Here is a 16973-nt window from a genome sequence, read left to right as displayed (position 1 = left end):
AAAATGAAGCTCAGAAATGATGAAAATGATGTTTCCAAAAAGAATTCATTTCTTAAAAACTACCATCTGGTAGTAGAGAAGATAATATAATGTCCTGCTATGAGATAAAAATGTTAAATTATAGTAATTATCTGTTAACTACTTTATTTTCTAATTATCTTCTAAACGAAATGATGGTTGACAATTGATTGTATCTTTGCTCCATCACTTAGCAAGAAGAGTGAAATGTAGTATTATTTAGAGTATTCAAAGTTCCTATGGTAGGAGCTGTGTAATAGGAATGTTTATGTTAATTCTTAAGAACAAAACTGTGACTGAGATTTGTTAAAATGTAGCATTTTATTTAAGCTTTAAATAAAGACAGGATTATCCCTAAGAAATTATTGCATAATATTACATATACAGTATTGTCTCCATTTGTGGGGATATACATTTTTTTATTAAAAACTGTCATCATCATTATAAACCTAAAGGACTTTCATAAAACCCACCCTGCCAAGACTTTCCTAGACATTTAATGTGAGCATATATAGCATGGTTCCACTGTATTTGTTATCCTTAACATAAAAGGGAAGAAATGCTCTTCTAGATTAAACAGGATGAGTTGCTAAAGTATTGGCCAAGCAGCAAGCATGTACTGAACATGTGCTGTGTCCTGGTACTATATTAGCAGCTGGGAGGGCTGGGCAGTCAAAGTCTCTGATTTTCTGGGGTTCACCCAAAAGTCTGTATTATAATGTATATAGATTATGAGGGTCACAAAACTGCTTATCCTGCTTGGAATTATCAAGTGTACTGAGTATTGCATGAATCATGAATTGCTATCAGATAATATTTAGTTTCCTAAGTACTTGTATCTACAAAATGTTTAATGTTATATCTTGGGCACAGATGGATGATTATATAAAAACTGATTTCAGCTTTTTGCCACATGGATAGTAAAAATCCTGATAGTAAAAAAGTCATTTTTAGTAGTTGATCGACTTGACTGATTTGTAACTGACTTAATCTGTTAGAAAAGGCAACCTCCCAGCTCATATAGGCATGCCTAGAGAGACCTTATATGTTGGTCAATTCACCTTTTGCAGAGGCAGTCAAAGTATACACTGAATTGACTGTCACGTCAGGGATCTGCCATGGGTATTTGCCATCAGAAAACCCACAATATGAAAGGGAAAAGCTTTTCTTTTTCCAGTTTCAGTTTAATCTGTTTTACCAATTCACAGGCTATATGTGCTTTCTCTCTCATAATGCATTGCTACACAAGACCAAAAAGCTAGTTACGTCTAAATTCATATTAAAGTGTGTGACACAGTGCCCTTAGGTTTCAAGGGTTGTATATATTAACCTAGACTTGAAGAGGGAAGTCCTAGCATGAAATGTAATATCCCAGTAGCTGTTAGAATTCAGGACTTGGTCTTGCTGTGGACATTAAATTCGCTTTGTATGTCAGAGGCTGAATCATATTTATCCAGCACACCACCATAATGTGATAGGATTCATGTACTCACCTTATGTGCACATCACTAAAACTTCCTCAAGATAAACTCAAGCACTTTAATAGATGTATGCTTCTTTTACATTGTCATTATTATTTTTTAATGGATAGCTCTATTGGTGTCACAGAGGGAAAAAAATAATGCTTCTGCATTTTTTTAGGTAAGTTTGAAAAAGTTAATGGCTTCATTGTATCAAATACATATATTGTTGTGACTAACTTGGACATCTCCTAAATAAATCTTTTTCTAATTGTCTTTACAGTTTTAATGAATTTGCCACAAAGACAATGAAAATGTGTAAGCAGATGATTACAGAGTTTCAGACCATAAAAGAAACATGCAAAGGCTACCTGGCCTAGGTTCCAGTTGAATTAATTATACTGGTTTTATTAATATATTGCAGGCTAATATTCACTGCTACTCTTTCAAACTTGCAACTCCGAACATAGACAATTTTCCTGTAGATGTAAATAGGTGCCTGACGAGATAACAGAATTGCAGAGATGTGAAGGACACACGCTTTGATCTGAAGCAGACTCTTATACAAATTGTGAAACTAATTTGGAAGTGATAAAAATTAATTTGCGCACTTTAATTGGAAGCAGGCGACCGCCTGAAAGGAAGGCGAGCGGAGCAGGCAATCTGTGCTCAAAGCTGATTGAATTTTTTGTCAGGCAGGTATCTTGGACTTGGCCGCTTATCCTCCTGAGCCCTTCTCTACAATATATTACAGCCCATCTCTGACTGGTGTTCTTTAAAAGGATCAATGCTATTCCTATTGAATCCCTAGAGCCCCAAATTTCATTGATCTTGGGACTTGACATTTCTCATTACGTGCTGTAGCTTCCAACGAGATAGTCACAAGAGGGGCAAGTCAACATTGTCTCTTCAGCAGACACTTAAAACACATCAGGGCCTCGGCTCCAAATCCAGTCTGCTTGTAAAGTATGTGGTTTAATGTCTATACCAGGTACAAGGTGCTGGATAGAGAGCTGGTTGACTTTTTTTTTAATCAGCAACAGGAAACTTTGAAAGAGAATTTACTGTTCATCTTTGCAAATCAAATCTACGAATACACTTTGAGTCATATGTGTAAGAGCTTGTTATTGTGCTTTTTCAATTTCACTTTTGAAAAACAAGGCTTTAGCTCACGTTTGAGCATTATGCAAAACAAACTATGAAATGAGAAGCCCATTGAAAAGGAGACTCCAGCTGTGCACACATCTTTTCCCTGGGCTCCCATTGTGTAAGCCTCAGCTCTGGACACTGACACTCCTGCCAGCTCCAACCTATCACTAAACATCTGCCAAATCACATCCCTTGCTTTGTCTGCATCCAGCCTTCTTTTCAAATGACCATCCTGGTGCCCAGCTCCACAGCCACCACTAACCAGCGGTGCTATGGGGGATGAAGAAAGCTTGGACAAAGAACAACCTAAAGATATTATATGTATAATATATATAATTATATATTTTGAGAGGAGGTGTGGGGTCGCACAGAGTCGGACATGACTGAAGCGACTTAGTAGTAGTAGTAGTTACATGTGTAATAACTTTGAGAGGAGGTGTAGTTACGTGTGTAATAATTCTTACCTTGTAGGGCTTCCTGGGGGCCAAAAGACAATGTCCATAATGTAGCGCCCCTAGTACAGGGCCCATTCTGCAGGAGACCTCCTCCCGTGCCCTCAGCCCAACATTAGGAGACTTTATAGGGTTCTTGACTAAGAAGGGAACTGCTTGCCACTCAGCTTCTGCTTTTCCTTCCCCCTTTAAAGAACTGAGGCTGCAAGAGTCTTTGTTTTGAGCCAGAAGCAATCTAAGAAACAGACGTGACTAATGTGCTCTCGTGATCCAGGTGTCTCGGATCTATACCAGCGGGATCTCTGGGCGCCATGCAGAATCGCACCTCCTGGGGAAAGGCAGGCGGATGATATTGTAGATTATTTGGGAAAGAGGATGGTAGCACAGTTGTGCACTGTGACCTAGATCCTAGTCTTGAAGGCTCAGGACTTCAAGGACAGACATCTGCCCTGAAACAGCAATGCTCAGGGGGAAAATGTGGTCAGTGCCCTCTCTGAAGAAGAAAAAGAATAACTTAGACTTAATGACTAGATAGGTTTATATCTATCGTCTGTTTTTTTCAAGTACTCCATGAGTGCGTGATAAAATGAAACCACATCATGGGACTTTTTCCAACCCATGAAATGTTTTTATGTGGGTTACCTTGTGACCTGTGGAAAATGCAGGCCCAGGTGTTTCTAGTACTTGGGCCACAAACCTCTGCAGCAGGCCCTCAGGTGGCCAAGGACACAGTGTCTCAAGAAGGGACTCCTCATGACTAAAATGATGTCTAGCATCATTTTTTTTTTCCAAAATAAATCTTGAAATCAGAGAGCCCTGATGAAAATACTGCACCCTTTCAAATCTCTTATTCTGGAAACTCAGGTCAAAAATCCATCATTTTTATATAGGTATAAACATGACTGAAAATACTTTCTGCAGTGATTCTGCAATGACCCCACAAAGGCTAGGGATAAAATCTGAATGTCATATATCATCAGGAGGTTCATTTTCTGACTCCAGCAGAACCACACTGAGGATCACAGAAAATCTCTGCTGTTTTTGTTTAGCTCTAATGTAGAAGAACTCAAGCTTCTCCTGCATATCAGTAGTCCCGTAAATGAGGTTTAAAATAATAAGGACCATGAGTAATCTTTACTTTGATCACTTCTCTGAAAGCCACAGCCTATCACGCTGAAAGGCTCTTTTGTCAGTTCTATGTGGATAGCAGCATCGGATACCTTTGTACTTTTTTCACAATCCATTTAAAAAATATTGAAATGACTTGTGATAAAAATGGGATGGAATCTGTTTATTGTAAGCCTGGTATGTTTGCTCTTTCCAAATACTTGCTTAGAAGGAATCTCAAAATCGGACTTCTTTTTTTTCATTCATCATAATTCCATCACACAGAAAGCTCTTCTTCTGAGAAAGTGACTCTGAAAGGAGGGCAGTGGTACTCTGGTCCTCAGAGGAGAGGTCTCACCTGCACCTCCCTCTGTGCGGCGCCCTTTGACCCTCAGCTACATCCATCAATTGTGGTGTGACACTGACGGAATATTTCTAGGATTGTGAATGATTGTCCGGGTGGGTGACATCTGTCCCTGGCAGTGAAATGAAATATAGGGAATATGTTTACCCCCCACTCCCGCTGCCGCTGCAGATTCCCCAACTCAAAACCCCAGAATAACATGTTATTTACTCTTCTGTAGTTGAAAGCAGGAAACCATGCTTCTCAGGGGCCCTACAAAATCTTCTAATAGTTAAGTTTCGCAGTTTACTCAAATGGCCTGGGGAAATTGTAATGAAAAATAAAACATTTTAAAATTTTTAAATCAGAGGTAAGCCTTGGAAAAACTTACTTCCTCATAGAAAATGTATTACATACTTAAGGAATATGTTTACTATTTTTGTACATTTTTTAAATTTCCTGCAATAGAACTAGATTGCCTTTAACTTTTTCTGTGGCATATAGGGGAAAGGTTTATAAAACTATATAAATTTTATTAAATATATAATTGTAAGATGTTTAATTCATCAGTCTCTCCAAGATAAAATAATCACTTAGAAAAATTAAGGATGATATTACACATAAAATCGTGTCAGTAATTAATCCTCATTTTGCCAGGGAACGTAGGGCATCTTTGAAGCATAAATTTAGAGTCAAATGGCAGACTAACATGGGCTTTTAGCTTCCCCTCCCACTCACCATCTAGGTAAGAAATGTCTCAAACACAAAATGGAAGCTGATGGATGTGAGGAAACTCACAGAAAACAGTGAGCAGTTCCTGGGGAGACAGAACACCAGTGGGTCTGAAGGAGGAGATATTGGCAGATGGAAAGAGTATTGAGTACCTTGCTGGGTAGGGCGCTTTCATTATGTACTTTCTTCACAGAATTTTCCATGCATGACCTATTGAAGCCTTCCCTCCTGCCACTTGGGGCAGGAATCAGAGCACTGTCCAGGGCTGGATCGTTGCCAGGGGAGTGGCTGACCCAGGAGCCGGGCACAGGCTCTAGCCCTTGGACATTCACTTCCTCCACTGCCTCCTTCACGGTGAGGGGATTGCAGCCCAGGAAGCGTAGGATGTCTCTCTGAGAAACGAGATGGAGGAGGGGGTTCAGCCTGATCCAGAAAAAAGTATGAGTTCACAGAGAAAAACAGGCTAGCATGCAGGATCTCAGGCAGCATAAAGGAAAGATCACAGACCCAACAACCGGATGAAGCAGAGTGAACAGGAGAGAAATACAGAACTTTCTCAAAAGTCTTAATATTTTCTAAGGTATGAGAAAGGGGACATTAAAGCCACTGGTAATGGTCTATATTTTTAAGCTGGGGGTGAGTACAAGGTAATTCATTTTATTCTCTTAACCTTATATATGCTATAAATATTTAATATATAATTAATGATTTTAATCTAAAAGCAAATGAAAATGCACATAGTTGTGTGGAAGCTACCAACTTGAATTTTTTAATTATCAATAAAAATAGTCTACAATAATATTCCTCAAACTTTCTAATACACTGACCCCTTTTAAAAAGTACAAAATTATTACTAACCCCCCCAAAAATCTCTGACTCTAAGGAATGTGTTCTTGGACTCCTTGAATCTAGTTTGAGAAACATTGACTTAATTAGCTCATCGTAATCTTTAAGTGCATTTCAACTTTTAATTGCCACAGCATAGATTTTTGATGGTGGAGAGAGATTTCATCTTTACAACTGGTTAAAAATATAGAGTATCATCAAAATGTAAATCTGAAATTTAAAATTTTTCATAGAACTTTTCAGTCTCAATAAAATAGCCACAGATCCCAGGATACACAGACCATAATTTGATAAATACCAAGAATTCTGGAAGAGTTGCAGTCACAAGCCAAGTTACAACATGACTTCTCAAGCAGGAAAAAGTAATGGTCAAATGATACTGACAACATGAAATAATGATATTTTTATATATGCACAAAGGCTTATTTATGTATAATACTTGCTCTTTGCTGAAATTATACTGTAGAATCAACTGAACAATACATCCAAGATGAATAACAAAATCATACAGGTTTGCTGGAACTATTTAATAATTAAAGAGACAATATAAGGCATTAATAAGTGTGACGTTGTTAATGAAAAGTGGAAATAGTTTGGATATTACAAGGCATTGATAAATATTTGTTGGATCTGACATGAATAGGCAGATGTTAATTGTTAATAAGCATTTCATGTCCCTCTTCAGATCACCCTGCCTTCAACAGAGTTTCACTGCAGAGTCTGTTGGGTCCTCATATCCTATCCTGTACAGCTGACACTGGCTTTCTTTTCGCTTGTACCAAAGCAGCCACTCCAGACTGTACCCAGGATGGCAGCATACCCAGTGCACCTTCCAAAGTTCCTCTCTGAATTTCTGTTGTTTCCTTTTCCTCCACACTTTTGTACGGAGACTGTAGCAATCCCTCATTTCCATCTCAAAAGTGGCTTCTCCGAATGACTTTCCCAGCAAGATGTCGCTGGGCAAGAAGCCCTCTCAGTTTTGCTGGTCCTTCTCACAGTCTTACAGGCATGCAGTTTATTCACCAATATTCTGCTTTTCTCTCCATTCATTTGTGGATTTTTTCTTTCTCTTTTCTCTTCTGTGTAATCCCATTTCACTCTGTGCACCCACGTTTGTTCTTCACACTCGTCATTGTTGAGTGCCTCCAGTGGTCAGCCTGTGGAAGATGTGCCGTGGTTGTTGGATGTGTTCTAAGCAATTGCAGGTTATAACGTACGTCTTCTTGATACTCCCAACTCCTAACCCGCTGAGAAGACCTGTCACTTAGAAGGCATGCACTCGGTACAGAGGGCAAAGCACTTGGCAGTCAGAATGCTGATGCAGAATATTCAGCTGCTCTTTCTTGGCTAGGATCGCACCAAAGTCAGATGGAGAATTAAGATGATTATCTGATTGTCTCTTCTTTGCTTTACTACTTTCCGTTCCCATCTCCAAAAAAATCAAAGCACCACAGCCTGTTTTGTTGAAGATCTTAAGGAACATTTTTAAAGGGGTAAGAGCAAGTGTTGCAAAATTACCTAGCTCTGGGTTCAGTTCCAACACCTGCTCCTATATGAACTTGTGTAAGTTGAACAACCTTTCAAAGCTTTGGAGTTCTATAAAATAGAAAAAATAATTGTACCTACCTCCTATGTTTTGGCAAGCTTGATTTCTATTTCTTCACAGTAATCAGGAAGAAAAAAAAGTATTTCTCACCACTATCATGATGTTATAAGTAGGTCACATTTGTTGACTTAGCCGTCATCTAAGCATCCTGAGTCAAAGCTATGGTTTTTCCAGTAGTCGTGTATGGATGTGAGAGCTGAGCCATAAAGAAGAATTAATGCTTTCAAACTCCTGTGCTGGAGAAGAGTATTGAGAGTCCCTTGGACTTGCAAGGAGATCCAACCAGTCAATCCTAAAGGAAATCACCCCTGAATATTCATTGGAAGGACTGATGCTGAAGCTGAAGCTCCAATACTTTGGCCACAATGCGTAGAGCCAACTCACTGGAAAAGACCCTGATGCTGGGAAAGATTGAAGGCAGGAGAAGGGGGCAACAGAGGATGAGATGGTTGGATGGCATCACCGACTCAAAGGACATGAGTTTGAGCAAGCTCTGGGAGACAGTGAAGGACAGGGAAGCCTGGCATGCTGCAGTCCATGGGGTCACAAAGAGTTGGACAAGACTGAGTGACTGAACAACAGCAAAAGCTTCCTGTGTGGTAGGCACAGTAGGTTTCCTCATTTTGCAGATGAGGAAAAAGCAGAGAGATTAAATAACTGCCTCATGGTCACACAGCTGTTAATAGTAAATGCCCTTACTAAACATTAATGATTGTTATTTTTAAGTGTTGAATTTAATGGTAGAACCCTTCATTCCTGCTATTGGTCTGTGGACACTCACTGCTGTTGTTCCCTTCCAGGTGATTATCCTGCTCCAAGAGCTGTCCTCACGGGCCATGACCATGAAGTTGTCTGCGTTTCTGTCTGTGCAGAACTTGGACTTGTTATCAGTGGTGCTAAAGGTCAGGAGACATTTCTTTCATTTTAGGTCTTTAAAAACTGTACTGTTTTCACAAGTTAACCATGATTTATGATTTGTTTCCTTGAGGAGGCTCTCCGTAGACAAATGCAATCCCTAGGTTCTTTGCAGCTGTTTAGTTTTATTAATATTTGCTAGTACTAATATAAGATAGATGTAAATTTTTATGAAGTACTTTGTGGTCACCAGCATTCTAGCCAGAACACTGGTAAATCAAACTGCAGCACACGCATCTGATGCAGTCATTACAAATCACGTTCAGAAGCCAAGGGGGAGAGAGCCATGATCAAGGAGATCACGGGGGCTCAGGCGGTTCACCAGACATAGCCCTGGGTCCACCCCCTCCGCTAGTCCTTTCTTCTCAAGGTTGGGTAGGTGGGAGAGGAAATATGATGACTTAGTTCTTTTGGCTTTTTATGGAAGAAGTACTGCTTCGGGAGAAGTCAGGAAACTTCGATTCTAATTCTGGCTCAGATACCAATTCTCCATGGAAGGTTCTGGGGCAGGAAGGAGCCTAATGCTTAAGAGAAACTGAAAGAAAACCAGAGGGGCTGAGTGTGCTGAGGACACCACGGAGGTGAGGAGACAGAAGAGTGAAGAGGCGGGAGACCTGAGGCACAAGGATTTGCAATTCGCGTTTGTTTTGAACATAGTAGAAAACCATCGAAGGTTTTTAGCAAGATGATGAGATGATCAGATTTTGTTTCTAGGGCCTTATTCTGACTGCTTTATACATAGAGGATATGATGTCTGAACACAGGGACACTTTGCTTTTGTATTTAAGAGTAAATAACCCAGGGAGGAATACAAAAGGTATTTTCAATAAGTGTCTTTTAATAAGTGTCTGTTTTAGTAATAATATGTATAACATCATTCTATTCTATAAAGCAAAAAAAAGAAAGAAAAGGAAAACACAAGCCACATAATACACATAGGGTAAAAACAATAACTTTCTATAGATGATGGTTGATATTATAAGTGATTGCTATTTTTCTCTCTAACTCTTCATATTTTCTGGAATGCACATCTGTTACTTTAGTAATCAGGAAAAAATTCGGGTATAGCCTCATAATATCACTTGTTTTGAAAAATATATATCTACTGAAATCAATTGATTGAAAAATAGGAATAAAATTCATATACAGTTTTATGGAGTATTTCTAAAGGATGTGCTGCTAAGTCGCTTCAGTCGTGTCCGACTCTGTGCGACCCCATAGACGACAGCTCACCAGGCTCCCCTGTCCCTGGGATTCTCCAGGCAAGAACACTGGAGTGGGTTGCCATTTCCTTCTCCAATGCATGAAAGTGAAAAGTGAAAGTGAAGTCGCTCAGTCGTGTCCGACTCTTAGCGACCCCATGGACTGCAGCCTACCAGGTTCCTCCATCCATGGGATTTTCCAGGCAAGAGTACTGGAGTGGGGTGCCATTGCCTTGGCTAGGTAATACCAAACTATATTAACCAATTATTTTTATGAACTTGGCTAGTGAATATTTGGAGAAGGCAATGGCACCCCACTCCAGCACTCTTGCCTGGAGAATCCCATGGACGGAGGAGCCTGGTGGGCTGCAGTCCATGGGGTTGCTAAGTCGGACACGACTGAGCGACTTCACTTTCACTTTTCACTTTCATGCATTGGAGAAGGAAATGGCAACCCACTCCAGTGTTCTTGCCTGGAGAATCCCAGGGACAGAGGAGCCTGGTGGGCTGCTGTCTATGGGGTCGCATAGAGTTGGACACGACTGAAGCAACTTAGCAGCAGCAGTGAATATTTTATCTCAGTGCTGTTTCTGCCTGAGGTGGGGGGTGGGGAGAAACAGTTGAAGCAAGATAAATCATTCCCCATGCTACTTTTACATTCTTGCCTCAGTCTTCATTTATTTGAAACAATGTTCCTACAGTCTGAACTACTTGATTAATTTTCTCAATTTTGCCTTTTACATTTTATATATAGACCATAGAAAAGGTACATTGACAGTAATGTATCTTTATGTGGCACAATGTTAAAATTTTGATGATACTAAAGAAATTTAGCAACTGTTTTGATAATTCTCCCAAACTTTGTAAAGAAAAATTTTCTAAACACATGAGAACACTTGTGGGACATACAGTCTCTTTTATTCTCATGTAATGTATGGACTGTATCGTGTTTTAATGAATATTATCCTATGAAGGAAAAGAGCAGGTATTTACCAGATGAAAAGTTTGGAAGACACATGTGTGTGTCACATAACAGTTGTCTGTTGCTATCTAACATCAGTGCTTGGCTCTTGCCAGCATAGTTTTCTTTTCTGCCTCTTCCTACAAACCTGAGTGTATATTCAGGTGCCGATTGCGGGTTTGTGAGAGTAACATGAGTGGCCGTTGCTGTTCCCTACTCTGCAGAGGGCCCTTGCCTCGTCCACACAATCACTGGAGATTTGCTCAGAGCCCTCGAAGGACCAGAAAACTGCTTGTTTCCACGCCTGATTTCTGTTTCCAGTGAAGGCCACTGTATCATCTACTATGAACGAGGGCGATTCAGCAATTTCAGCATCAACGGAAAACTTTTGGCTCAAATGGAGATCAACGATTCAACACGGGTAAATCTGCATGTTGAGTCTAACTAGGGACTGAGCCAAGAGGTTAAAGATTGACTATTTTGCATTCAGTGACTCGTAGTAGAAGTTCTCAGGTATTCAGGTAAATGTGTACTGGTTTATAAAAACATATGAATTCATATTGATGATGCTTTGAACAAAGCCAGGGTTCATTTAATCTCCAGTAGTTAACTCAGTGAATTAGACTTTGACGGTGACAGCTGTTGCTTGATTAGAGGTTAGACCCTAAGGGGGGCCTCCCTGACGGCTCAGTTGGTAAGAATCTACCTGCAATGCAGGAGACCCCAGTTCAATTCCTAGGTCGGGAAGATCCACTGGAGAAAGGGTAGACTACCCACTCAAATATTCTTGGGCTTCCCTTGTGGGTCAGCTGGAAAGAATCCACCTGCAATGAGGGAGACCTGGGTTTGATCCCTGGGTTGGGAAGATCCCCTGGAGAAGGGAAAGGCTACCCACTCCAGTATTCTGGCCTGAAGAATTTCAGGGACAGTGTAGTCCATGGGATCGCAAAGAGTGGACAGGACTGAGCAACTTTCACTCACTCCTTCACTAGACCCTTAAGGAGATTTTTCTTAAACTCCCCTGACAAAAAGCTATTCCTACACTGCACTCTCCTGACCTTAAAAGTGAGTTTATTTTCATAGAAACTTATCTTTCAAACCCTGTACCAAAATTACATACTGAATTGCCCATCACTCAGAAATGAATTAGAATTTCTGGTTTATCATTATTAAAAACAGTTTTGAAATGTGTTCTGCAATTTGTTCTAAAAAGTCTTGACATTGTTAGTATTCAGAACGTAACAAACATCATGTTACTTAATTCTCAAGTTCTTTCTGGACTAGATGGGTAATATTCTTTTTGGAACTTCTGTTACTTTGTAACCTAAATTGGTTTTAAAGGATCCTTTGTGTAAGACTTACTTTGATAAATTCTACATTGGGAAGTCTATGGGTTAGACTTTGGAAAACTTGGACAAAGGGCTAAAAGTAGATGATGATAAGGGACCTGTGGCAAGTGCCTTTCAGTAGTGACCACTGGTCATTTGGGAAACACTGAAAGAAATGGTTGCTTTTCTACCTTGTCTGAAGGCCATTCTCCTGAGCAGCGATGGGCAGAACCTGGTGACCGGAGGGGACAATGGTGTGGTGGAGGTCTGGCAGGCCTGTGACTTTAAGCAGCTGTACATTTACCCTGGCTGTGATGCTGGCATTAGAGCAATGGATTTATCCCATGACCAGAGGTGAGCCATGTCGGGGAGAAATGTAATCAGTCAAGAGTTGTCATTGAAAGTTCTTTAGATTTTACCAAGGGTGAAACGTGTGATGAAAAATACTCCAGCATCCAGATAGAACAAGGACTATTGTTGAAAAGGGCAGATTGAGGAGAGGAGTAAGTACTTTAGGAAAGGATACTGGGAAGAAGGAAACAGGAAGAGAATAAAGGGAAAAAAGAAAGAAATGAGTCTGGAGAAGAACAGACTCATCTAGATACTTTCCAAGACGTAGAGTTATCCCCACCAACTTCTCTGTTCTCAGATCTTTACCTGGTCTCAGACAGGCCTGCCTGGCTTCCATAATGTGAAAGACACACATTTTTTTAGCAGAGTCTTGGCTGGAGGCATAGGTCTAGCTAAATGCAGCCAAATGCAAAGTGCAGACTACAGCTGGCCTCTGTTTTACAAATACAAGGCACTGGTTACTTGAAACCGTCTCACCTCCCATTTGCTTATTCACATATCTCTCATTTATGTTATTTTGTGGTATTTTATGTATTGCCCTAAGATACTATAATCTTTACTTGGAAGGAATCAATAAGAATGTTAACAAAGTAATATAGTTTTCTGTTATTCCTCAGTTTGCAACAGGATTTTGTTATTTCCTAAAATTTGTCTTTGCATTTATTATAAAGTGAAATGAATATTTGGAATGCAAAGCCTAAATTTTCCAAATTTAAAAAACAAATTAAAACTATATGATCTTAATATGGTAAATAATTTCTCGTTTTTGCTATATATCTAACAGAAATAAGAAAAGTTCATTAGGCAACTCATTTCAACTATGTGTATATGTATTCTTTATAAGTATTGGTTTTAAAATAGTATGAATATTAAGATTTACATGATGAAGTATCTTCACACTATAGTAAAATGATCCTGAAGTCATCAAGAAAAGCAATAAAATTTAAGTTAGTTTGGGGAAGAGATATTTGATCTGCAGCTCAACCTTTTTTTTAAGAAAATTTAAGCAGAGTCCATATTCGTGAAAAATGGGAGTGGCTTACTGTGTAATTATTTGTAAATAGATTCATGTTTCTAAAGTATTTGAAATAATTTGTGTTCTTAAGTATTTCAAGATTCCCCGGCATTCTTATCCCTTTCATGTATTCATGTTGCAAACATTTTCTGCCACCATTGTATATTAAGGACTGTGCACAGTCTGGAGGATATAAAACAAGACCACTAATCCCAAGGAGCTCCAATAATCATAATAAATACATATGAGGGAGGCAGGAGCATAGGAACAGGAAGAGGAAGTGATTAGCTCCTCTCGAGGGGTGCCGGAGGGCAGGAAGGGCTTTGTGAGATACTCACCCTCTCATATACTCTCTACTAGATGAGCGCACAGACAAGGCTGCACTCGTGTTAGCATCTCCCGGGAGGAGTGAGGAAAGATACTAGTCAAGTTTCTATTTCTTTTTCAAGCTCATCCCTAATTTCAGTTGTTCTTGGTGTTTTATAATGCCCCTGATAGGTTCAAACAGTAGTACGTGCACATGAGTTATACACTGACAGACAAACATGCAGTGAAGATGCTGTCCTCAAAAAGGTATTTATCTGATGAGCTTTGGGATCAAGTTGATAACACTTGGCCCAGCGGTCCAGGTGTTGGATTGAGTCAGCTTCTCTCAGGAGAACCAAGAATAAATTTTAATCCTGTCTCAGGGCACGCAAAACAAAAACTTGGTGAACTTTGAGATCATGCTATTGTTTAGTGTAAAGTAGAACCATGTCAGTGATTTTGTGTCTTTCTTAACTACTGTCTCTGCTTTTCCAGGACTCTGATCACTGGCATGGCTTCTGGTAGCATTGTAGCTTTTAATATAGATTTTAATCGGTGGCATTATGAGCATCAGAACAGATATTGAAGACAAATGAAGAACCAAAAGCCAAGTTAAAGCTGAGAGCACAAGTGCTGCATGGAAAGGCAATATCTCTGGTGGAAGAAAAACTCGTCTACATCGACCTCCGTTTGTACATTCCATCACACCCAGCAATAGCTGTACATTGTCGTCAGCAGCCATTTTACTTTGTGTGTTTTTTCACGACTGAACACCAGCTGCTACCAGGCAAGCTTATATCATGTAAATTATATGAATTAGGAGATGTTTTGGTAATTATTTCATATATTGTTGTTTATTGAGAAAAGGTGGTAGGACGTGTCACAAGAGACTTTTGACAATTCTGAGGAACCTTGTGTCCAGTTGTTACAAAGTTTAAGCTTTGAACCTAACCTGCATCCCATTTCCAGCCTCTTTTCAAGCTGAGAAGAAAAAAACAAAAAACAAAAAACCACGTTTGATACTTTGTACATCAGATGCATCTTATTTAAAGGGATACTTTTGTAAAAGTAAAACCTTGTATAAAGAACAAAACTGTTTCTTAATTTTATTGTGGAGTTACAACTTGCATGTTCTTTAATCCCTATGTCTTGATGGAACAGGCGCACTGACAGTAGGGAATAGTAAGATCTGTCCAAGGACACCGTTTGTATGAAAGGATTGAATTTGGGCTCAATCGATAATTTTTCACATTTTCACCAAAATATAATTTGCACTTTTTAATCTGAATTCCATCCCTCTACATGAAATTTGCTCATAAAGCATTTGGATACTAAGCCATTCTTTGCCATTTTTTGGTACTTTATACAAAGAAAATTCAGCCCTACCCTTCATAATTTGAAGACACAGCAGAAAGGGGGCTTAGGGATGAGGTCCTGGTTTTATTGTATAAATAGGAATCCCGATTGTTAGTTCCTTAGTGATGACTTCCCAACTCCTGGACAACTCTTCCAGACTCATCCTGCTGGCTTAGCGTGTGTACATTAGGGGAGGAGATCTAATGCTAACTTTTTTTTTTTTTTTTTTTGCTGTTTTTTAATTTTTCTCTCTCTTTGGTTCTTGAATAGCTTAGTTTCTTTAATAAATAAGTCAGACTTTATTATAACAATAACTGAAGTTATTCTTTTAGGTTCTTGTGAAATTCTCACCTAAAGCCACATTCTTAGCCTAAGGCACTTCATCTTTTATGATATAAAATGACGCTATCAAATGATTTTCCATACATTGTACTGATCAAGTTATACACCCAGGGGTATATACACTTTATTCATGTTTCTTCTTTGTATATTTGGTGACCGTATCGTCATAGATGTACATATTGTGTCGGTAGGGCTATGAGGCATGTTACAGGAATGTAATTTTCTCAGAACTTACACTCACTTGCAGTCATTTATTTAAAAAGATAAAACAAGATAATGGGTTCTTTGTATTGGCACTTTGCACCAGAAACATATCATTATTTATTGATGTGATTACTTATTTGTTATCCACCTTGTACTAGTAAGTTTTAGCACTGAATTCCTTCTTCATTGTTGTTTGTATTTATGAGATTCTGAAATTCTGGGGAATCGGCGTAATGATTAAGTTATTCATCACCAGGCTGTAAGCAATATCTTGAGTTTGTAGCTTAGAATTGGGAGGATAATGAACATCTGGAAGACAAGTTCATTTCATCTTGAGATCATGGTGAAATATTTTGGATATATAAATTCCTTAAGCTATTGTAACCATGTTTTATTGCAAAGATGTAAAATATGCCAGATGTGTGTGAGTTGGAAATCAAAAAAAGAAAAATAAAATATGCAAAGAATTCACTGATTGTTCCACATTTCATTGGACACTTCACTTACATGCATTCATTATGTTGTCCTACAAGTTTAAGAAATCAGTGTCACCTCATGTAAAGGCCTAGAGCATCTATGAACATGAACTAGAGTCCTAATGATGGTCCATAATTCGCTGACACTTGAGCTGCTTGGCTTGACCATCTGGCAGGGGTCTGGGGCACCTGCAACCCCAAGGAACCAGTTCTTGTTGTTTCCTCTGCACAATCCAGTTACTGACAGGGACGGTTCCAGGTATTTTTGCCACAAGTTTCTTTGCTGTAGACATCTTTTCCACGAACATTTTTGCCGTAACTAATTGTCCGTAAGGTAATTTTGCTGTAAAAGATAAAATAATGGAATATAGAAGAGGGCATTAAGAAGGACATAATGAAACATGAACAATGAGTAACAAAATTTTTTTTAAAAAGTAATGGCAAAATACAAACACTTTAATACATTTAAAATGTGTGTAGATTCATGGTAATACTGCTCAAATAACTGATTTTACTTTGGAGGCTGTACCTAAACACTTGTCTCCTAAGTCTTATGTTCATAGTATTTTCTACTTTTTTTTTTTTGCTTGTTGATTTATTTCCTCATTTGGCACTGCGCTTTTTCCATAAAGTCTCTTGCTTCATTAAAAGAGGTACTGATGATCACTTTTCAAATTCTAGGATGCATATTTGTCACTGAGCTCTGTGCTGGGTAGTGAAAGGCCTCCACACTGCTGTGTGCTCCACTGGTGTGTTGCCACAGCTCCGCTGATAGAAGTTCCAGAGTTTTGTGGGAGATGTGAG

The 16973-nt window shown here is 39.1% G+C and overlaps 1 protein-coding gene across 5 annotated transcripts in view; it reads left to right on the top strand.

Moving 5' to 3' along the window:
* NBEA (neurobeachin) overlaps positions 1-14771 on the top strand; it is a 661454-nt gene extending 646683 nt beyond the window's left edge. For all 5 annotated transcript variants that reach the window (XM_055542371.1, XM_055542373.1, XM_055542372.1 and 2 more), the window contains 4 exons: positions 8514-8615; positions 11016-11212; positions 12322-12473; positions 14287-14771. In XM_055542371.1, coding sequence (XP_055398346.1) covers positions 8514-8615; positions 11016-11212; positions 12322-12473; positions 14287-14377 — 542 coding nt within the window. In that variant the 3' untranslated portion in view covers positions 14378-14771. The remainder of the gene's footprint in view (positions 1-8513; positions 8616-11015; positions 11213-12321; positions 12474-14286) is intronic.
* Positions 14772-16973: the final 2202 nt, after the last annotated feature.

Source organism: Bubalus kerabau, chromosome 12 (genome assembly GCF_029407905.1).
Source record: "Bubalus kerabau isolate K-KA32 ecotype Philippines breed swamp buffalo chromosome 12, PCC_UOA_SB_1v2, whole genome shotgun sequence".
NCBI lineage: Eukaryota > Metazoa > Chordata > Mammalia > Artiodactyla > Bovidae > Bubalus > Bubalus kerabau.
This window is presented reverse-complemented; position numbering and strand designations above follow the sequence as displayed.